At 48.8% G+C, this 15,064-nt stretch overlaps 1 protein-coding gene across 1 annotated transcript; it reads right to left on the minus strand.

Annotated features, from left to right (window-relative positions):
• Positions 1 to 8,581: 8,581 nt before the first annotated feature.
• Positions 8,582 to 11,807, minus strand: LOC121164435 (tubulin alpha-1C chain-like). Its single transcript, XM_040992522.1, has 3 exons — positions 11,672 to 11,807; positions 11,407 to 11,555; positions 8,582 to 9,556 (listed from the first exon to the last, which is right to left on the minus strand). The coding sequence occupies exons 1-3, from the start codon at positions 11,790 to 11,792 to the stop codon at positions 8,582 to 8,584; spliced, it is 1,245 nt and encodes a 414-aa protein (XP_040848456.1). The 5' UTR covers positions 11,793 to 11,807.
• Between the last annotated feature and the right edge of the window lie 3,257 nt (positions 11,808 to 15,064).

Below are 15,064 nucleotides of genomic sequence, written 5' to 3' on the forward strand. Positions count from 1 at the left end.
GTTCATTCTTGGTGGACTACCATGTCAAAAGCCTAGATGTGTTAGTGAATGAACACAGACACACACACACATACACAGAGAGAATCTCAAAAATTTGTGGAAATACGTACTGAGAAAAAAAACACATGAATTTCAATTTGTTGCATTGAAACAAACTTATAAATCTATTTTCTTTAGTTTTTGAAAATATTTACCTTTGTATGCATCTCTATGCGTAAACACACGCACATACACACAGTTCCTAGTGTTTAATTTGGTACACATACATACACACCCCTGGATTCTTGATCTTTCTGGCCAAATTTGTATCATAGCTTCATTCATAATTATCCTTTCCTGAGGAGAGAATTGAAGGTCTTAGGGACTCCAGAGTTGTCTATCTAAAAAGTATAAAAACATTAAAATAATACATAAAAGTATGAATTTAATCCCATGTGCAGGTGCTAATCACCTGGACATTTCCTGTTCCAAGGTGGCTTTGTCCTTCTGTGCTGGACTGTGAGTGCTGCACATGGGTGAGCATGTGCAATGACAAGGCGTCATCCATTAAAGGACATACTTTTCTAGATGCATGCATCAGTCTTTATAGTGCACAATAAAAGTAGAATTAAAACAGAGACTAAGATGGATTTGTCTCCCAAAACAATGATGTAAGTGTTGATTGTACGGTGACGAGTGGACTAGGGGAGAGCTGCACATGAGTTTTCTGTCAAGGATGGTGCCATGCAGTGGAGAAGGAGTTGATAATATCTGCACTGCACACAGATGCCTTAATTTCCCTCCTAGTCTTTATTTTCAAACACAGTTCATCACTGCTTGTTTAATTCTTCTATAAAGATTCATTTATTTTTCTTGTACAAGCAGGTTTATGGAGAGAAGGAAAGACATAGAAAGAATCTTCCAGCTTCTTCTTCACTCCCCAGATGGCCACAACCATTTCAGCTGAGGTGATCTTAAGCAGAAGACAGGAGCCAAGAGCTGCTCCCAGTCCTCCTACATGAGCACGGGGTCCCGAGGTGTGGTACTGGAACCAGCCCTAAAGCAGTGGGAAGGCCTAGGCCCCATGGACTGCAGCTCAGCTAGCAAGGCAGTTACCCCACAGGTGCGCAGTAAGCAGGCAGACAGTAAGCAGGCAGGGTTCGGGCTTCAGCTCTGTGAGTTGGCACACGGGCACTCGTAATGAATCCCGGGACAGCGTTACAGCTCAGTGGGCACTGGTGCGTTGTTGGGCCATTCAGAATCACAGCTCTGCAGGTGTCTCATCATCACAGGGTTGGCATTGCAACTGTACAGCCAGAGATGCCCAGTGGCTGTCATGGCATGGAGCAGTGGCAAGCATCTGCTGCTGTGGTCACTGCCACTGCCTCTGCCTCCCTGCTGCTTCTGCCCCTGCAGTCATGGACATGGTCACTTTTGCTGCCGCTGCTGCCAATGCCGCTACCCCTTCCACCACTGTTCTGGGATTCCAGGAGGAATCACTAGGAGTAGGATATTGACAGGAATGTTTATTCAAACATGCCCGCATCTCCAGGGAGGATAAAGACCTATAACACCCTAATTTTAGAGTTTTTACACAGAAATCAGCCAATCAGAGGGTTAGTATTTGGTATTCTCTATTTGCATGGGAGCTTATCTTTAGGACACAATTGGTTAATTCAAAGGTAGGTGGGGACTTTCTATCAGGGAGAGGGGGCAAGTGTCATTTAGGCTGGATGTTGCCATCAGGGTGTCTGAGCAAACTGTCAAGTTGTCAGGCCTGGGTTCACACAATTTCTTAGCACAGCAATCAAAGCAGAAGTCGAAATAGAACAGTTAGCAATGATCAGTGGGCAAATGGTTAAGATTTTAGTTTCCTCAGAGGCTTTGGCCCTCCTCTGCAGCCTTCCCAGGACACAGGCAGGTAGCTGGAAGGAAAGTGCAGCAGCCAGAATACAACCTGGCATGCAGATGTGACGGGATCTCAGCACATGCAAGGTGAGGACTTTAGCCACTAAGCTACTGCACCAGGCCCATGGCGCCATCTTCTTTACTGCCCTGCTCCCCTCCCACAGAACCTCCCATGATGCCCACACTTCCCTGCTTCTCTGCCCTCTGCATAGACAGCTGACTTGCTTCTTCTGCCCTAATCTGCATAGATCCACAAGACCTGGTGATCATTCTCACTTGCAGAAGGGGCTCCTGAGTCAGGTAAGAAACCTGAGGCCATGCACCTGCTCACGCTGCTCTCTTGCTGGCTTCCTCTCTGAATCTCTGCCCACTGTGTCCTAGCTCTCAGTCAGCTTTTAGGCCCACTTTCTGAGCTACTGCCTTTCTCCACAACCATCAGTTCAAGCACACGTTCATGTCCACAGCTTGAATTTTCTGTGCATTTCCCTGGTTTCTGGACAAGCTGCCAGCCCCATGAGTTAGCACACATCCAGAAGGAAGGGTGCTGGCCCAGAGGCAGGCTACACTCCAGGTCTCCTCCTCTCCAGTGCTTGCCCTTGGGAATCCTCCAGTGAATGTATTTCTTTCCTTAACTTCCTCTGTGTTTTGTCCCAGGACAGTAAAGGAGGTAAGTCACTTAGAAATCCTGAAACATCTTTGCATATTTCTGGTAGATCCAGTCTCCTCATTTTGAGTTACTCAGCTCTGTACTGAGGACTTGTGTGGCCATGAGCCTTGATCACTCAACTACTCCATTCTCACCTGTCCAGGTATGGAGGGATGTAACCAGCTCACACACTGTGCACAAGATAAGGAGAATTCCTGGTGTTTGAAATCAAGAACAAAGCTTAAATTCTGGCAGCTCCTCCTCTTTACATTGAAAATGGTTGACAATAAGCCAAAATTTTTTTCTGAATCTCAAAATTTAACTTGAAAGAGAGTTCCCCTAACAAGTTATGAAATCTGTTCCCTGTGTAGATTTCCTCAATGGCAATACAGGTCTTCTTAGAGTATGTTAAAGTACAGGTAACCTAATTCCAAGTTAAAACAAAAAGTTATATTTAAAGGCAACATTCACAGAGATAACAAGAAACAGAGAAAGATCCTCTATCTACTGGTTCACTCCTCAACTGGCCACAATGGCCAGAGCTGAGCTGATCTGAAGCTAGGGGTTTCTTCCGGATCTCTCATGTGAGTGCAGGGTGCCAAGGAGTTGGGATATCCTGTACTGCTTTCTTAGGGCACAGCAAGGAGCTAGGTGGGAAGTGGAGTAGCCAGAACATGAACTGGTGCCCATATGGGTCTGAACGCATGCAAGGGAAGAATTTATCTGCACAGCCATTGCACAAGACCTAAGAACAATACTGCTAAAGCAAATTAATTAATTACTTTTTCATATTTACGTTGGCAGCTCTAAATTTATTGTTTCTCTTTTTCTTTCTTTCTTCTTTCTTCCTTCCTTCCTTCCTTCTTTCCTTCCTTCCTTCCTTCCTTTCTTCCTTTCTTCTGTTCTTCCGTTCTTCCTTTCTTTCTTTTTATTTTCTTTTTCTTAAGTGTAACTGACAGAAAAGATTTTATTGAAGATGGGGGCTGGGAGAGAGTGAAAGAGAAAACTTCTCTCTGCTGGCTCACGCCCCAAATGCCCATGATAGAACTACACTAACCCAAAGCCAAAAGCCAGAAACTCTCCCCGGGTCTCCTACATGGGTGGCAGGGGCCACAGTACTTAAGGACCATCATCTGCTGCCTCCCAGGCACATAGAAGAAATGCTGGGCGTCAAGCATCTAGGAGCTGGAATGCTGGCACTGTGACACGGAAGGCAGGTGTCCCTCGCAGGGCTCAGGCCACTGCTCCACAACACAGGTTGAAACAGCCAGTTCTTACGCAAGCCGGACAAAAAGCAGTTTCTTGGTGGACAACAGAATCCTTCTGACAACTGAAGGCCAAACAGAACAGGGAAGACCCCATAAGACACAGAGGATACAGACTTGAAGTATAGAGGTGGGCTGTGGCTCAGCAGCTAGGTCCCAGCGTGGGACACCTGCTTCCATGATTGGGGGGAGGGTCTCATTCTAGTCTCTGCTCTGACTTTTGCTAATGTGCACCTTGGGAGACAGCGGCAATAGCTCACACACTTAGGTCCCTGCCACCATTTAGGGGACCTGGATAGAGCTCTGGTATTCTGACTTCAGCTTGGCCCAGCCCTGGTTCCTGAAGGCATCTGAGGAGTGAGCCAGCCTTTCAAATACAAAGAAAAGAAAATTTAAAAGTAGAACAACACGACACTGGAGTAAGGGCTCTCTTGACTCCTCAGCGCCATGTGTTGCTATTCTGTCAGAGCCACGGTGGCCCGTAGCAGCAGGGAGCGCTGGCTGCTAATATGATCCATAAATTTTGGCAAACAAGATCCCCAGCTGCATTGTGCTACCAGTGAGGAAAGCACCTGCTTTCACTGGATTAGGATCTGGAAACCCGAATTCCAAATTTAGGACATGTGGTTGAGTGAAACTCAGCACATCTCTGATGCATTAAAATGCAGTCGTTCTCAGTCATTCTCTATCATACCCTGAGAAATGTGCAGTTATGTCATTCAGCTGCATGTGCTAGACAATGTGCAACTGACAAATCAAATCCCGCTGGGCAGACTCCATTTCTTCTTGGGGAAGAGCCTGCACGTAAGGAAAACTGAAGCTATGGTGAGGCTGGGGAAGCCAGGAATGCTGGCTGATGTCCTCTGTCCACATCACTTTCTGAAGAAAGGACCCACTGAGCCAAGTGGATGTCTAGGTAGGGGCCTGTCCCGTAGCAGCTCAGGGGCTGCGGCAGCAGATGAAAGCAACAGCAAGGTCAGAGAAGGAGTGGGTTGCAACAGGTCACCCTAAGCATCATCCTTTTGTCTGTGTGAGACTGGATGCTATCAGGTGGCTAAACTCCTGATGGGATCAGACGGTGCTTTCACAGGGAGCAGGTGTGAGAGCAGCAGGATGGAGGCAGGTGGTCCGTAAGCAGCAACTGCAATAAACAGGGCAGGAGGTAGAGGGGAGGAATGTAGGTAAGGCGTGGGGAAAATGCAGGTTCATTGGAGACCCATGGGAAAGAGTAGGGTGGGTGAGAGTAGGTAGGAGACCCATAGCTGACAGTGCGTGAGGTGTATGGGAGGTCTGTGGGGACAGTAGGGAGGGCGAAGGTAGGCAGACTTGAGTCTCAGATAACTGAACATGAGTTCCCAGACAAAAAGCCTCTGGGGCAGTGTTCAGCTCTTAGGATCATAAATGGGCCACCTGCATCCCATATGGGAGTGCCTGTTCCAGTCCTGGCTCCTGAGACTCTAATCTAGCTCCTTGGGAATGGCTGTTCTGAGAGGCAGCAGGACATGGCCTCAATCTAGGGCTCCTGAAACCCACGTGGGAGACCTGGATGGAATTCCTGGCCCCTGGCTCTAGCCTGGCTCAGTTGTGGCCATTTCACGACTCAATCAGTAGATAGAACAGTTCTGTCACCCTGTATTTTAAATAAATAAATAAATAAACAATTCTTTAAAAAAAAATCCCTGTGGAACAAAGCTCCAAGAGTTCCAGGTGGAGCCCATGTGCCTGGAAGACACAAAGGACAGAAGCTCCTGCTTCCAGATCTCACCCCTCATGCCCCTGTATCTCTATCCTCAACAATATCCTGCATCAGGCCCAGTGCAATGACTCAATAACTAAATCCTTACCTTGTAAACACAGGTGTCCCAAATGGTTGTTGGGTCATGTTCAGGCTTCTTCACTTCCCATTCAGCTCCCTGATTGTGGCCTGCGAAAGCAGTAGAGGATTGCCCAAAGCCTTGGGACCTTGTACCAATATGGGAGAACTGAAAGGAGCTCCTGGCTTTGCATCAGCCCAGCTCTGGTCATTGCAGCCATTTCGCGAGTGAACCAGCAGATGGAAGATCTTTCTCTGACTCTTTTTTCTCATTGTAAATCTGACCTGCCTTTCCAATAAATCTTAAAAAATAAAAACCCAATACTCCTTATGACAAACCAGTAGCCATGTGTTTCTCTGAGTTCTGTGATCCATTATAGCAAAAACCTGGACTTGAAATGGGATTATGAGAAGCCTTGATTTGTCCCCAAGTTGAACACAGGCACTTGTGACTGTGATGTCTGTGCTGTGGGTCATTTCAGGTCAGATTCAAGTGAAATCATAAAATATGCAGTAGTTTTCAGTGTTTGCAGCTGCTTGTGTGAAGGGGAAGCCATACCTCTGAGGTCAGAGAAACCATTTGCCTTCATTCTGAGCTCAGAGTGGGGCACAACCAGGCAGCTCATGGCCTGATTGGAAGGGGTCAGCCTTCTGGACAGTTTTACAGAGATCCTCACAGACAGAAGGGAAATTCTAAGATTTACAGTTCATAGGTGAAGATCAACAGGTGTCTCATCTCTCAGGTGGCTTGCCCAGTGAAACATGAAAAGTCAGGGTTTTCTCTTGAGAGCTTGCTGCTCATCATGTTAGCAAACACCAGAGGGGAGAGGCTAGCTTCTGCTTATTTAGATTTTTTTTCCCATCTATGGCTGACGTGAGACCGTTCTTGGTCTTGCTCTCAGCATTCAGAATGCATGTGGGAGCAGGTCTAGGGGCGTAGAGGTGTGGGTATTAGCATCATGCTTGTCGCTACAGGAGACACCCGCCAAGCTTCCATGTGCTCACCTCTATCCTCTGTGCATTCTACTCATGGTACAGGACTGGAGTCAATGCGCACCAGGAGCTCGTGCTATTCTGTGTTTTGGGAGAGCAGGTGTCAGCCTCTCCCAGCCTGCCACCAGCTGTTGCAATGCTTTCCTTCTCACTTTCAAAGACCCACCATGACTGCCCTTCTCTTCACTCTTCAGGGTTCTCCCCTGCGCGTACCTCTTCACTCCTAGCAGATAACCTGGATCCCTAAGTAAGGACCAGGGATCGAGCCTGCCCTGGAACAACTCTGATCTGATCCTATCAAAGAAACAGTTCAGTCTCTTTCCTCATCTATCTCTTCCCTCATCTATCCCAACCCCCTAACCTTAATACCATTCCTATCCACTTGGTGCCTAGGTGTCCACTCTGTCATCCACACTGTGGCCTCTTCCCACCTTGCTGCTGGTCAACTTGCCAGGTCTGAGCAACCTCACGCACACTCCTTCATGGCCTGGATTTGAAGCCTCCTGTTATCTCACTCATGCTTCCCATTTTCTGGCTCTGCACACCCAAGACCCACAGCCCCACTGCCCAAGCAGTGACTGCCAGCCCCTGATCCTAGCACCCTGCCATTGTTTTTGTCATTGTGTCCTCATATTTCTTTTGTTCCTGTTCACACCTGTGACTGCCTTGCTCCAGTTTCTGATGGTGCTGACTTAGTAAAACCTTGAACATGTTTGAATCAAGTTTGGCCTGCCAGGGCTGTGGCACTCACAAATCTGCTGCAAATTCAGGACACCAATCTCCAGTGGGATTATGTGACTTGCAGTCAGATTACATTCCCATTCATTTCTTCCTTTCCCACTCTCCATGAGGCTTTGAAAAGTTTCTCAGTGCCCTCAACCCACCCAAACCTGCTTCCTGGTCTCTCTCTCGGGTTGTGGCTGCACTTCCTCAACACAGAGAATAAAGAAGCAATCTAAAGAGGATCCCACAGGCTCCCCATGCTATCTGTCATCCTCAATAAAATGTAATCTTCTGAAAGTTAAAGTCATGACTCTTATGTAAATGCTGATGAAGTAGGTGCACAAGGCTCATGAATGGGGCCCAGTGCAACTGGCTAGTGGCTAAATCCTTCCTTGAAAGCACCAGCATCTCATATGGATGCTGGGTCCTGTCCTGGCTCTTCCACTTCCCATCCAGCTTCCTGTTGGTGCACTGGGAAAGCAGCACAGGATGGCCCAACGCCTTAGGACCTTGCATCCATGTGGGAGACACAAACATAGCGTCTGATCAGCTCAGTCCAAGACATTGCAGTCACCTGGAAAATACACCAGTGGACAGAAACATCCATCTCCTGACTCTGCATTTCTAATAACATATTTTTAAAAACAGGATGTAAAGGTCACTTCAAACTTACAGGATTAGAATCCTTGCATGTTAATACCTGTAGGTTTCATAATCATTTGTGAAAGCTTTAATTGAAAGGCAATGCAACAGCAGTCTTCTGCCCATCAGCCCAACCCTCCAGATGGTCCCAGAAAAGCAGCAGGGCCAAGCTGAAGTCAGATTCCTGGAAGTTCCATGCAGATCTCCCACGTGGGTGGCAGGGACCAAAGTGCCTAGGTCATCACCTGCTACCTTGCCATATGTTTCAGTAGAAACCTAGATTATAGGGGAAGCCAGGAGTGCCATCACACAACTTTGCCTGCTGTGGATGACAGACTCAAACATATTTTACCCCAAGCAGCACTGGCCCAGTGTACCAGACCCGTTGACTCACTATCACAACTTTTCAATTCCAGCATATGCACCCAGCCTGCCAACTTCAGATTTTTAGCACCACTCATCAACTCAATTCTGGAACATTCCATCCGACACAGCAAATGCACACCTGAGAGATTTTATACAAAAATAAATGATTATCTTTATTGACACATAGGGACACAATGGACAGCAACACAGGACAGAACAGTAGAGCAACCAGCAGTTACGGACAGACTAATACTCCTCTTCCTCATCTTCTCCCTCAGCGTGGTCTGCTGCCACCTCCTCATAATCCTTCTCCAACGCAGCCATGTCCTCACGAGCCGCAGTAAACTCTCCCTCCTCCATGCCCTCACCCACATACCAGTGGACAAACGCCCGCTTGGCATACATGAGGTCAAACTTGTGGTTCAGACGAGACCAGGCTTGTGCAATGGCTGTAGTATTGGCGAGCATGCAGGCAGCTCGCGGGACCCTGGCCATGTCTCCACCGGGCACCACCGTGGGAGGCTGGTAGTTGATGCCAACCTTAAATCCCGTGGGGCACCAGTCCACAAACTGGATGCTGCGCTTGGTCTTGATAGCAGCAATGGCAGCGTTGACGTCTTTGGGAACTACATCCCCACGGTACAACAGGCAGCAAGCCATGTATTTCCCAAGGCGAGGGTCACATTTCACCATCTGGTTAGCTGGCTCAAAGCAAGCATTGGTGAGCTCTGCTACAGGAAACTGTTCGTGGTAGGCCTTCTCAATGGAGACAACTGGGGCGTAAGTGGCCAGAGGGAAGTGGACGCGGGGATAGGGGACCAAATTGGTCTGTAACTCCTGCAGGTCAACATTCAGGGCTCCCTGAAACCGCAGAGAGGCTGTGATGGACGACACAACCTGGCTCATAAGGCGGTTAAGGTTAGTGTAACGGGGGCGCCCAATGTCCAGGTTTCTCCGACAGATGTCATAGATAGCCTCGTTATCCACCATGAAGACACAGTCGGAGTGCTCCAGGGTGGTGTGGGTGGTGAGGACGGTGTTGTAGGGCTCCACCACAGCTGTGGAGACCTGAGGGGCCGGGTAGATGGAGAACTCCAGCTTGGACTTCTTGCCGTGATCGACGGAGAGGCGTTCCATTAGAAGTGAAGTGAACCCAGAACCGGTACCTCCACCAAAGCTGCGGAACACCAGGAAACCCTGCAGGCCCGAGCACTGCTCAGCCTGCAAAAGAGGATTATAGATTTTAGTGTGGATTCCCCTGCTCCAAGTCAGAGGACTTCTATGAACCCCTGACTATGCACACAGTGACTTAACTTCTGCTGACCATTTGCCGAGAACAACCAGAGAGCTTCTAGGTGCTATACATCAAAACGGTCACTCCTGGGAAGGAGGGCAGGGAGAGGAAGGGCCTGCTCCAAAGCCTGTTTCAACGTGAAGTTAACTCTTCATTGCTTCAGGAAGAAGAATCACAAGTCCTGCAACAGTACCTGAGAGAGTCCTCTGGTGCCCCTGCTGTGCCCACAGACTAAGGGCACCTGCTAGTGAGCTGTCAGCCACTGCAGGGCAGGTGTGAGACCCCCAGCCTGGTGTCTGGTGCCTGGACCCCCCCAGCTCTTGGCACTTGTTTTCTTCCTGGTCTGGAGTACAGAGGTGCCATACCCCTGGACCCTGTTGCTGGATCTAGATCCAGCTCTGCCCGTTCCTTACTGTGCAACTGTGACCAAATTCACTCTGCATCTCAGTGCTCCCATTTAGTGAGAACTGCAATCTCCCTCCCTCAGGTTTTCGAGAAAGTCAATGAAGCCTTAGCATAGCATATAGCCTGGTCCTGGGGAGCCTACTCATGCTGGTAAGCTGGCAAAGAAAGTGATTAGCATTGAGGCCCTGAGGCCGCAGGAGGGGCTGCTCTGCTGCAAGCACACCACCTGACCCCTCACAGGCAGCCATTCCTGGTGCCCATAGCAAGGGACACTCTCAACCCACCCTCAGTTGGCTAACCACTAGACAGGAGCACACAAGGTGCAGGGCTGACCCTGGTCTGCCCAGTGTCATCCACTTAGGCAAACACTCCCACAACCAAGCATGTCCACGGAAGGTCATCACAGTGAATGAGCTTCACCCCAGAGCCTAAAATACATATCTTTTGAAGGTGTATCTGTCCCCCTAGTCAGGTCCCGCTTTCCAAGTCACTCTTGTGTCTGAAGCTTTGATGTCTAAGCCTAGGAAGCAAGTGCCCATGCTGCACAAGTTGCTGGGAAGTATCTGGGAGAAGCAGGAAGCTGTGAACTTGTGTCCTTCATGTTTTTGAGAACTGACTGGCTGAGCTGGGCCTGCTGTAATACGCTCCCCCGGCCTGGCTTTACACATGCTTTTTGTCAACTGCTCACGAGCTGATCACATACCCAAAGAACATGGGGCCAAAAAGCTCCTAATGACTACAATCTTAACAGTGTGTTCACATGAAGGAGGCTGCCTGCAACAGTCAGCCACAGTCAGAAGCTCCAGGGGAGCAGCCAGGCCAGGTTTCTGCAAGTCTCAGTGACACACTCGCTGTTATCCTGAGGAGGTACCTGCCCCCACTCTCAGCTTCATTAGTGTGAGTCAAAGTTCTGGGCTCTGGCTGTTTCTAATCAGGCTTGTACCTGCTTTGTGAGCTTGAGACTTTCTGTTTAACAGACACCAGCCCAGCTGCTTCTAATGAGCTTGATCAACATGTTAAAGTACAAGAGTTGAGCAACCCCACACGAGCCATTACAAACATGTGCTTTAACAAAGGAGCTCATGGTCACACTTGTCAGCAAAACTGGGAAGGCTGCTTGGATCTCCCATGGACTCCAAGTAAGTTGACCTCACTGGACATGGGGGCCCGAGGCAGCCTGAGAAGACAGGGAAGCAGGGGAAGCAGCTGTTGCTCCTGCCCATCACCCAGGCCTAAGGGTCCAAGGAGCCCAATCAGTTCAATGGGCTACCAGAGTCTCCTTCAGGTGGCAGCAAACATTCTGACAGTTTGCTTCCTCTGAGAGCTCCAAAGCAAAATACCCACCCCACTTCAGTCAAGCCACTGCACTCACCAGCTTGCGGATGCGCTCTTGCACAGACTCAATGATCTCCCTGCCAACAGTGTAGTAGCCACGGGCATAGTTGTTCGCGGCATCTTCTTTGCCATTGATGAGCTGCTCAGGGTGGAACAGCTGGCGGTAGGTGCCAGTGCGAACTTCATCTGAAGAGGGGAAGCAGTTGGGTCACCTGTCACTGACCATGTCCCTCCCCAGGGTACCAGGGGCTCCCCCAGCACAGAGCTCCTGGCCCTGCTCCTGGTACCCAGTGCCAGCTCACCAATGACCGTGGGCTCCAGGTCCGCAAACACGGCTCTGGGCACATGCTTGCCAGTGCCTGTGTCGCTGAAGAAGGTGTCGGGGGATTGGTCTAATACCCCAATTGGCTTTTCACTTGACATCTGGCCATCGGGCTGGATCCCATGTTCCAGGCAGTAGAGCTCCCAGCAGGCATTGCCGATCTGGACACCAGCCTGACCAATGTGGATGGAGATGCACTCACGCTGTGGGGAGGAAAGAGGAAAAGGAAATGCACACCCCAGATGAGACAATGGTGAGTGACTCACGCCCAGGCAGATGTCTTCCAGGAAGATGATCACCTTCCTGGGGACTTCTCCTGCCCAGGCTCTACTTCCTTCACAAGATGTTGCTGAAGACATAAGGAAGAGAAGCTGCTTTGGGAGACCAAAGCTCTGTTAATGAGCTGCCAGTTCTGCCAAGCAGACAGGCCTTTGCTTCCTAGTCACTGTAGGTATTCAGGGTTGGATTTCCAATATCTGAGGAGACCACAAACTCTTGTGCCATTTGTAGGGTTCCCCTAGTTCCTAAGGCACCATTCCCCATCTGGCCAGCTGACTCGCTCCCATTCAACTCACTGCCCTCTTTAGTCCTGTTCTTTGGAAAGACACCACTTTCCTTCTCCTTTGAAGAGGCAGCTTAAACCAGCTCAGGGAAATTCAATGCAGAAAACTCCCCACAACAGCAAGTAGCACTGCCTTAAACTGACTGTGGTGCTAGCCAGCCTTCTAAACTGTCCAGGGAGAGCAGTGTTCATCCTGCAAAGGGTGAAGAAGGGAGGGGCATGCTTTAGCAAAGGCTAAGTGTGCCAGCTGACCACACTGCTAGTGTAAGCCAGGTGGGAGGATGGGGCATTGGGGAATAAACCTGGTTTCATTCTCAACCTGCTGAGCAGCCCAAAGGTACCAAATTCCCTCCAGTTTAGGAAAGCAAGACAATCACCACCAATTGCAGACTGCAGAGGGAAAACAAAGGCACACTCACCGCATTGCATCAACACCAAAAAAGGTCTCATTACCTTCCCAAATAATGAAATTTCAGGCTGTTAAAAGCTGCCTAAGAAATGTGCAACAGCTGCTAAATAAGACATGTGCTTTGAGAGGGAAGCAGTGCTATGGTATGGCAACCCAGGTGGGAGCCAGTTCCTGGCCACTCCACTTCTGATCTAGATTCCTGCTAATGTGCAGGAGTTGGAGGAGAAGGGAAACAGTTAGGACACACACCGATGCCCAAATAGGATGCAGGCAGTTGCAGGGCAGAGGATTAGCCAGTTGAGCCATTGCGCAGGCCCCCAGTCCCTTTGGTGTTAACATTGCACAACACCTCACCTTGCTTTCCGAATCACTGTTTAACCAGCAAAACGTCCTCAGGTAACTTGCTACTGTGTGCTGGGCTCTGGCTAACTGGTAGTCCGGTAAGGCTCAGATCAAGTACAGACTGCATTCCTTCCTCCAAAAATACCACTTGCTACATTCCACCAGAACACATGGTGAGGTCTCCCACAGGTACTCTGAGATACTTGTTTCCACCATGCCCGAGAAGAAGCTACCTTGCATGCCACGTCCATGTCGACTTCAGTTATAATTGCACCATGAAATTAACAGTGGATATACAGGTCCAAACACACGACAGCCTATTCCTCCCTTGGGGAGGAGTGCCCGAGGAGCTCCCCTTCCCCTTTCTCCAGATGGTTAGTCAGCAAGTCCCAGGGCCTGGGAAGTTGCAGTGCACAGCTCTGCCAGGTGGCCGGGAAAGTAAAGCCACTTGGGAGATGTGGGCATGGGGACCTCAGTTCCTCCAAGTCCCCAGGTCCTGAAGCCAAAGCACTCTGAACTTCCAAGGGCGGTGGCCAAGAGCAACCACCCCATCCTCCCCCCTGGGGTGCAGGGGAGACCCAGGCCACCTGCATCATAATCTGTTGTGGGAGCAGGGCTTCCACAGTGCCCTCACCCAAGGGGTCAGCAACCACACTCACCATGTTGGAAACTTGCTGGGACAAGGGGTGCCGGAGGAATAAAGCAGAAGGTGCCACAGGAGCTCACACTGGCAGACCAGCAGAGTCTAGAGGAGAACTACTGATTAGGCAGCCTGCCCACAGCTGCCTTTATAATGCATTCCCACAAACCCCACCCCCGGTCACGTGGCCAGAGGGCTGCTTGGAAATCTGACCCAGGTGGGCAGAAAAGGCGACACATGCGGTTAAAAAGTTCAAGCCAAACACCCTGGAGGTCCCCCCATTCCCAGTCCTGCCCTGCAGTGGGATGCAAGAAGCTGGTGGGGGCTGGGGGGGCGGGGAAACAAATTTTAAACAGGTGCAGCTGGAACCATAGAACTCATTAACTGACAGGAGGTATCTGTTTACTCATCTTAGGCAGCACATGTAGATTTTTACAGAAAAATCAAGTAACTTTTAGACCCCCTTGAATTAAGATTACAATTATAACTGATAACACAAAAGGGGTCCTTGGGCTTGTGTAAATGGAATGTTTTAATTAACAAAAGTTTGCACAGCTTTGCACCTTGTTCCTAAATTTTAATACATTCCAAATAGCCTAATCAGTTGTTGTCTCTACAAAAGAAAAGACAAATCCTTTGACATTTCCAGCAGCCATGCTGGAAATATCAAAGTGCCAAAGTTTAAAACTTTTGAGTTTTTTAATGCCTCTCAAGGATGCCAAGAAGGCTTAAAATATCTGGTTGAAAGAGGATCTCTTTACATGATACAGATGAGATTGAATTATTGGCATCAAGTGGTCCTCAGATGAGAGGTAGTACATTGATTTCACCTGTATCTTGAGGCAATTTAACAAAGTCAGAACTTACTGGACCTAACTAGGACATCTATTCATTAATCCGATTGCATAGGCCCTGGGATTTCACTGATGCCTCCATAATTCCCCTTCTTCCCAGTGATTTCCCCTATAATAGTAAAATAGTATACTTATTCATAAAGAGTCATAACACCATCAGTATGGGCAAAGACAATGGCAGAGAGTGCAGCATCCCATTGTTCACATGTATTTAACAGTGTCATTGGGAGTCCATCTTAGATCTCTAGTGGAGATGCACACTGCATTCGATTCTCACATGCAAATATGATGGTATCCATTACACAGTTACAGTATATCTCCTTAAATAAAAACACTAGATTAAAAGTAAGGATTCCATTTTATTTCAGGTCTTTTTTCTTTACTAGAGTTTTGACAGATGACAGCAATTTGCAGCCCAAGTTCCCCCAAACCTGAGCAGGTACACAACATGTCATTCTTAAAGCACTGGAAGGTGCCAGCAGAAGTCCCCTCTACATCTGATCAAGTTCCTGGTGACTCTTTGAGCAAACCTTGTCTGGTTGAAGCATGCACAAGTATCAGCAAAA

The sequence above is a fragment of the Ochotona curzoniae genome, unplaced genomic scaffold (assembly GCF_017591425.1).
Source record: "Ochotona curzoniae isolate NIBS_2020 unplaced genomic scaffold, NIBS_Ocur_1.0 contig_773, whole genome shotgun sequence".
Classification (NCBI taxonomy): domain Eukaryota; kingdom Metazoa; phylum Chordata; class Mammalia; order Lagomorpha; family Ochotonidae; genus Ochotona; species Ochotona curzoniae.

Excerpts from the sequence above, each read along its gene's own strand:
- LOC121164435 (XM_040992522.1), bottom strand. The coding sequence starts at position 11,792 with ATGTCAAGTGAAAAGCCAATTGGGGTATTAGACCAATCCCCCGACACC. Across the intron at positions 11,556-11,671 it reads CCTGGAGCCCACGGTCATTG|ATGAAGTTCGCACTGGCACC; the intron begins GTGAGCTGGCAC and ends TCCCCTCTTCAG. Across the intron at positions 9,557-11,406 it reads AAGAGCGCATCCGCAAGCTG|GCTGAGCAGTGCTCGGGCCT; the intron begins GTGAGTGCAGTG and ends CCTCTTTTGCAG.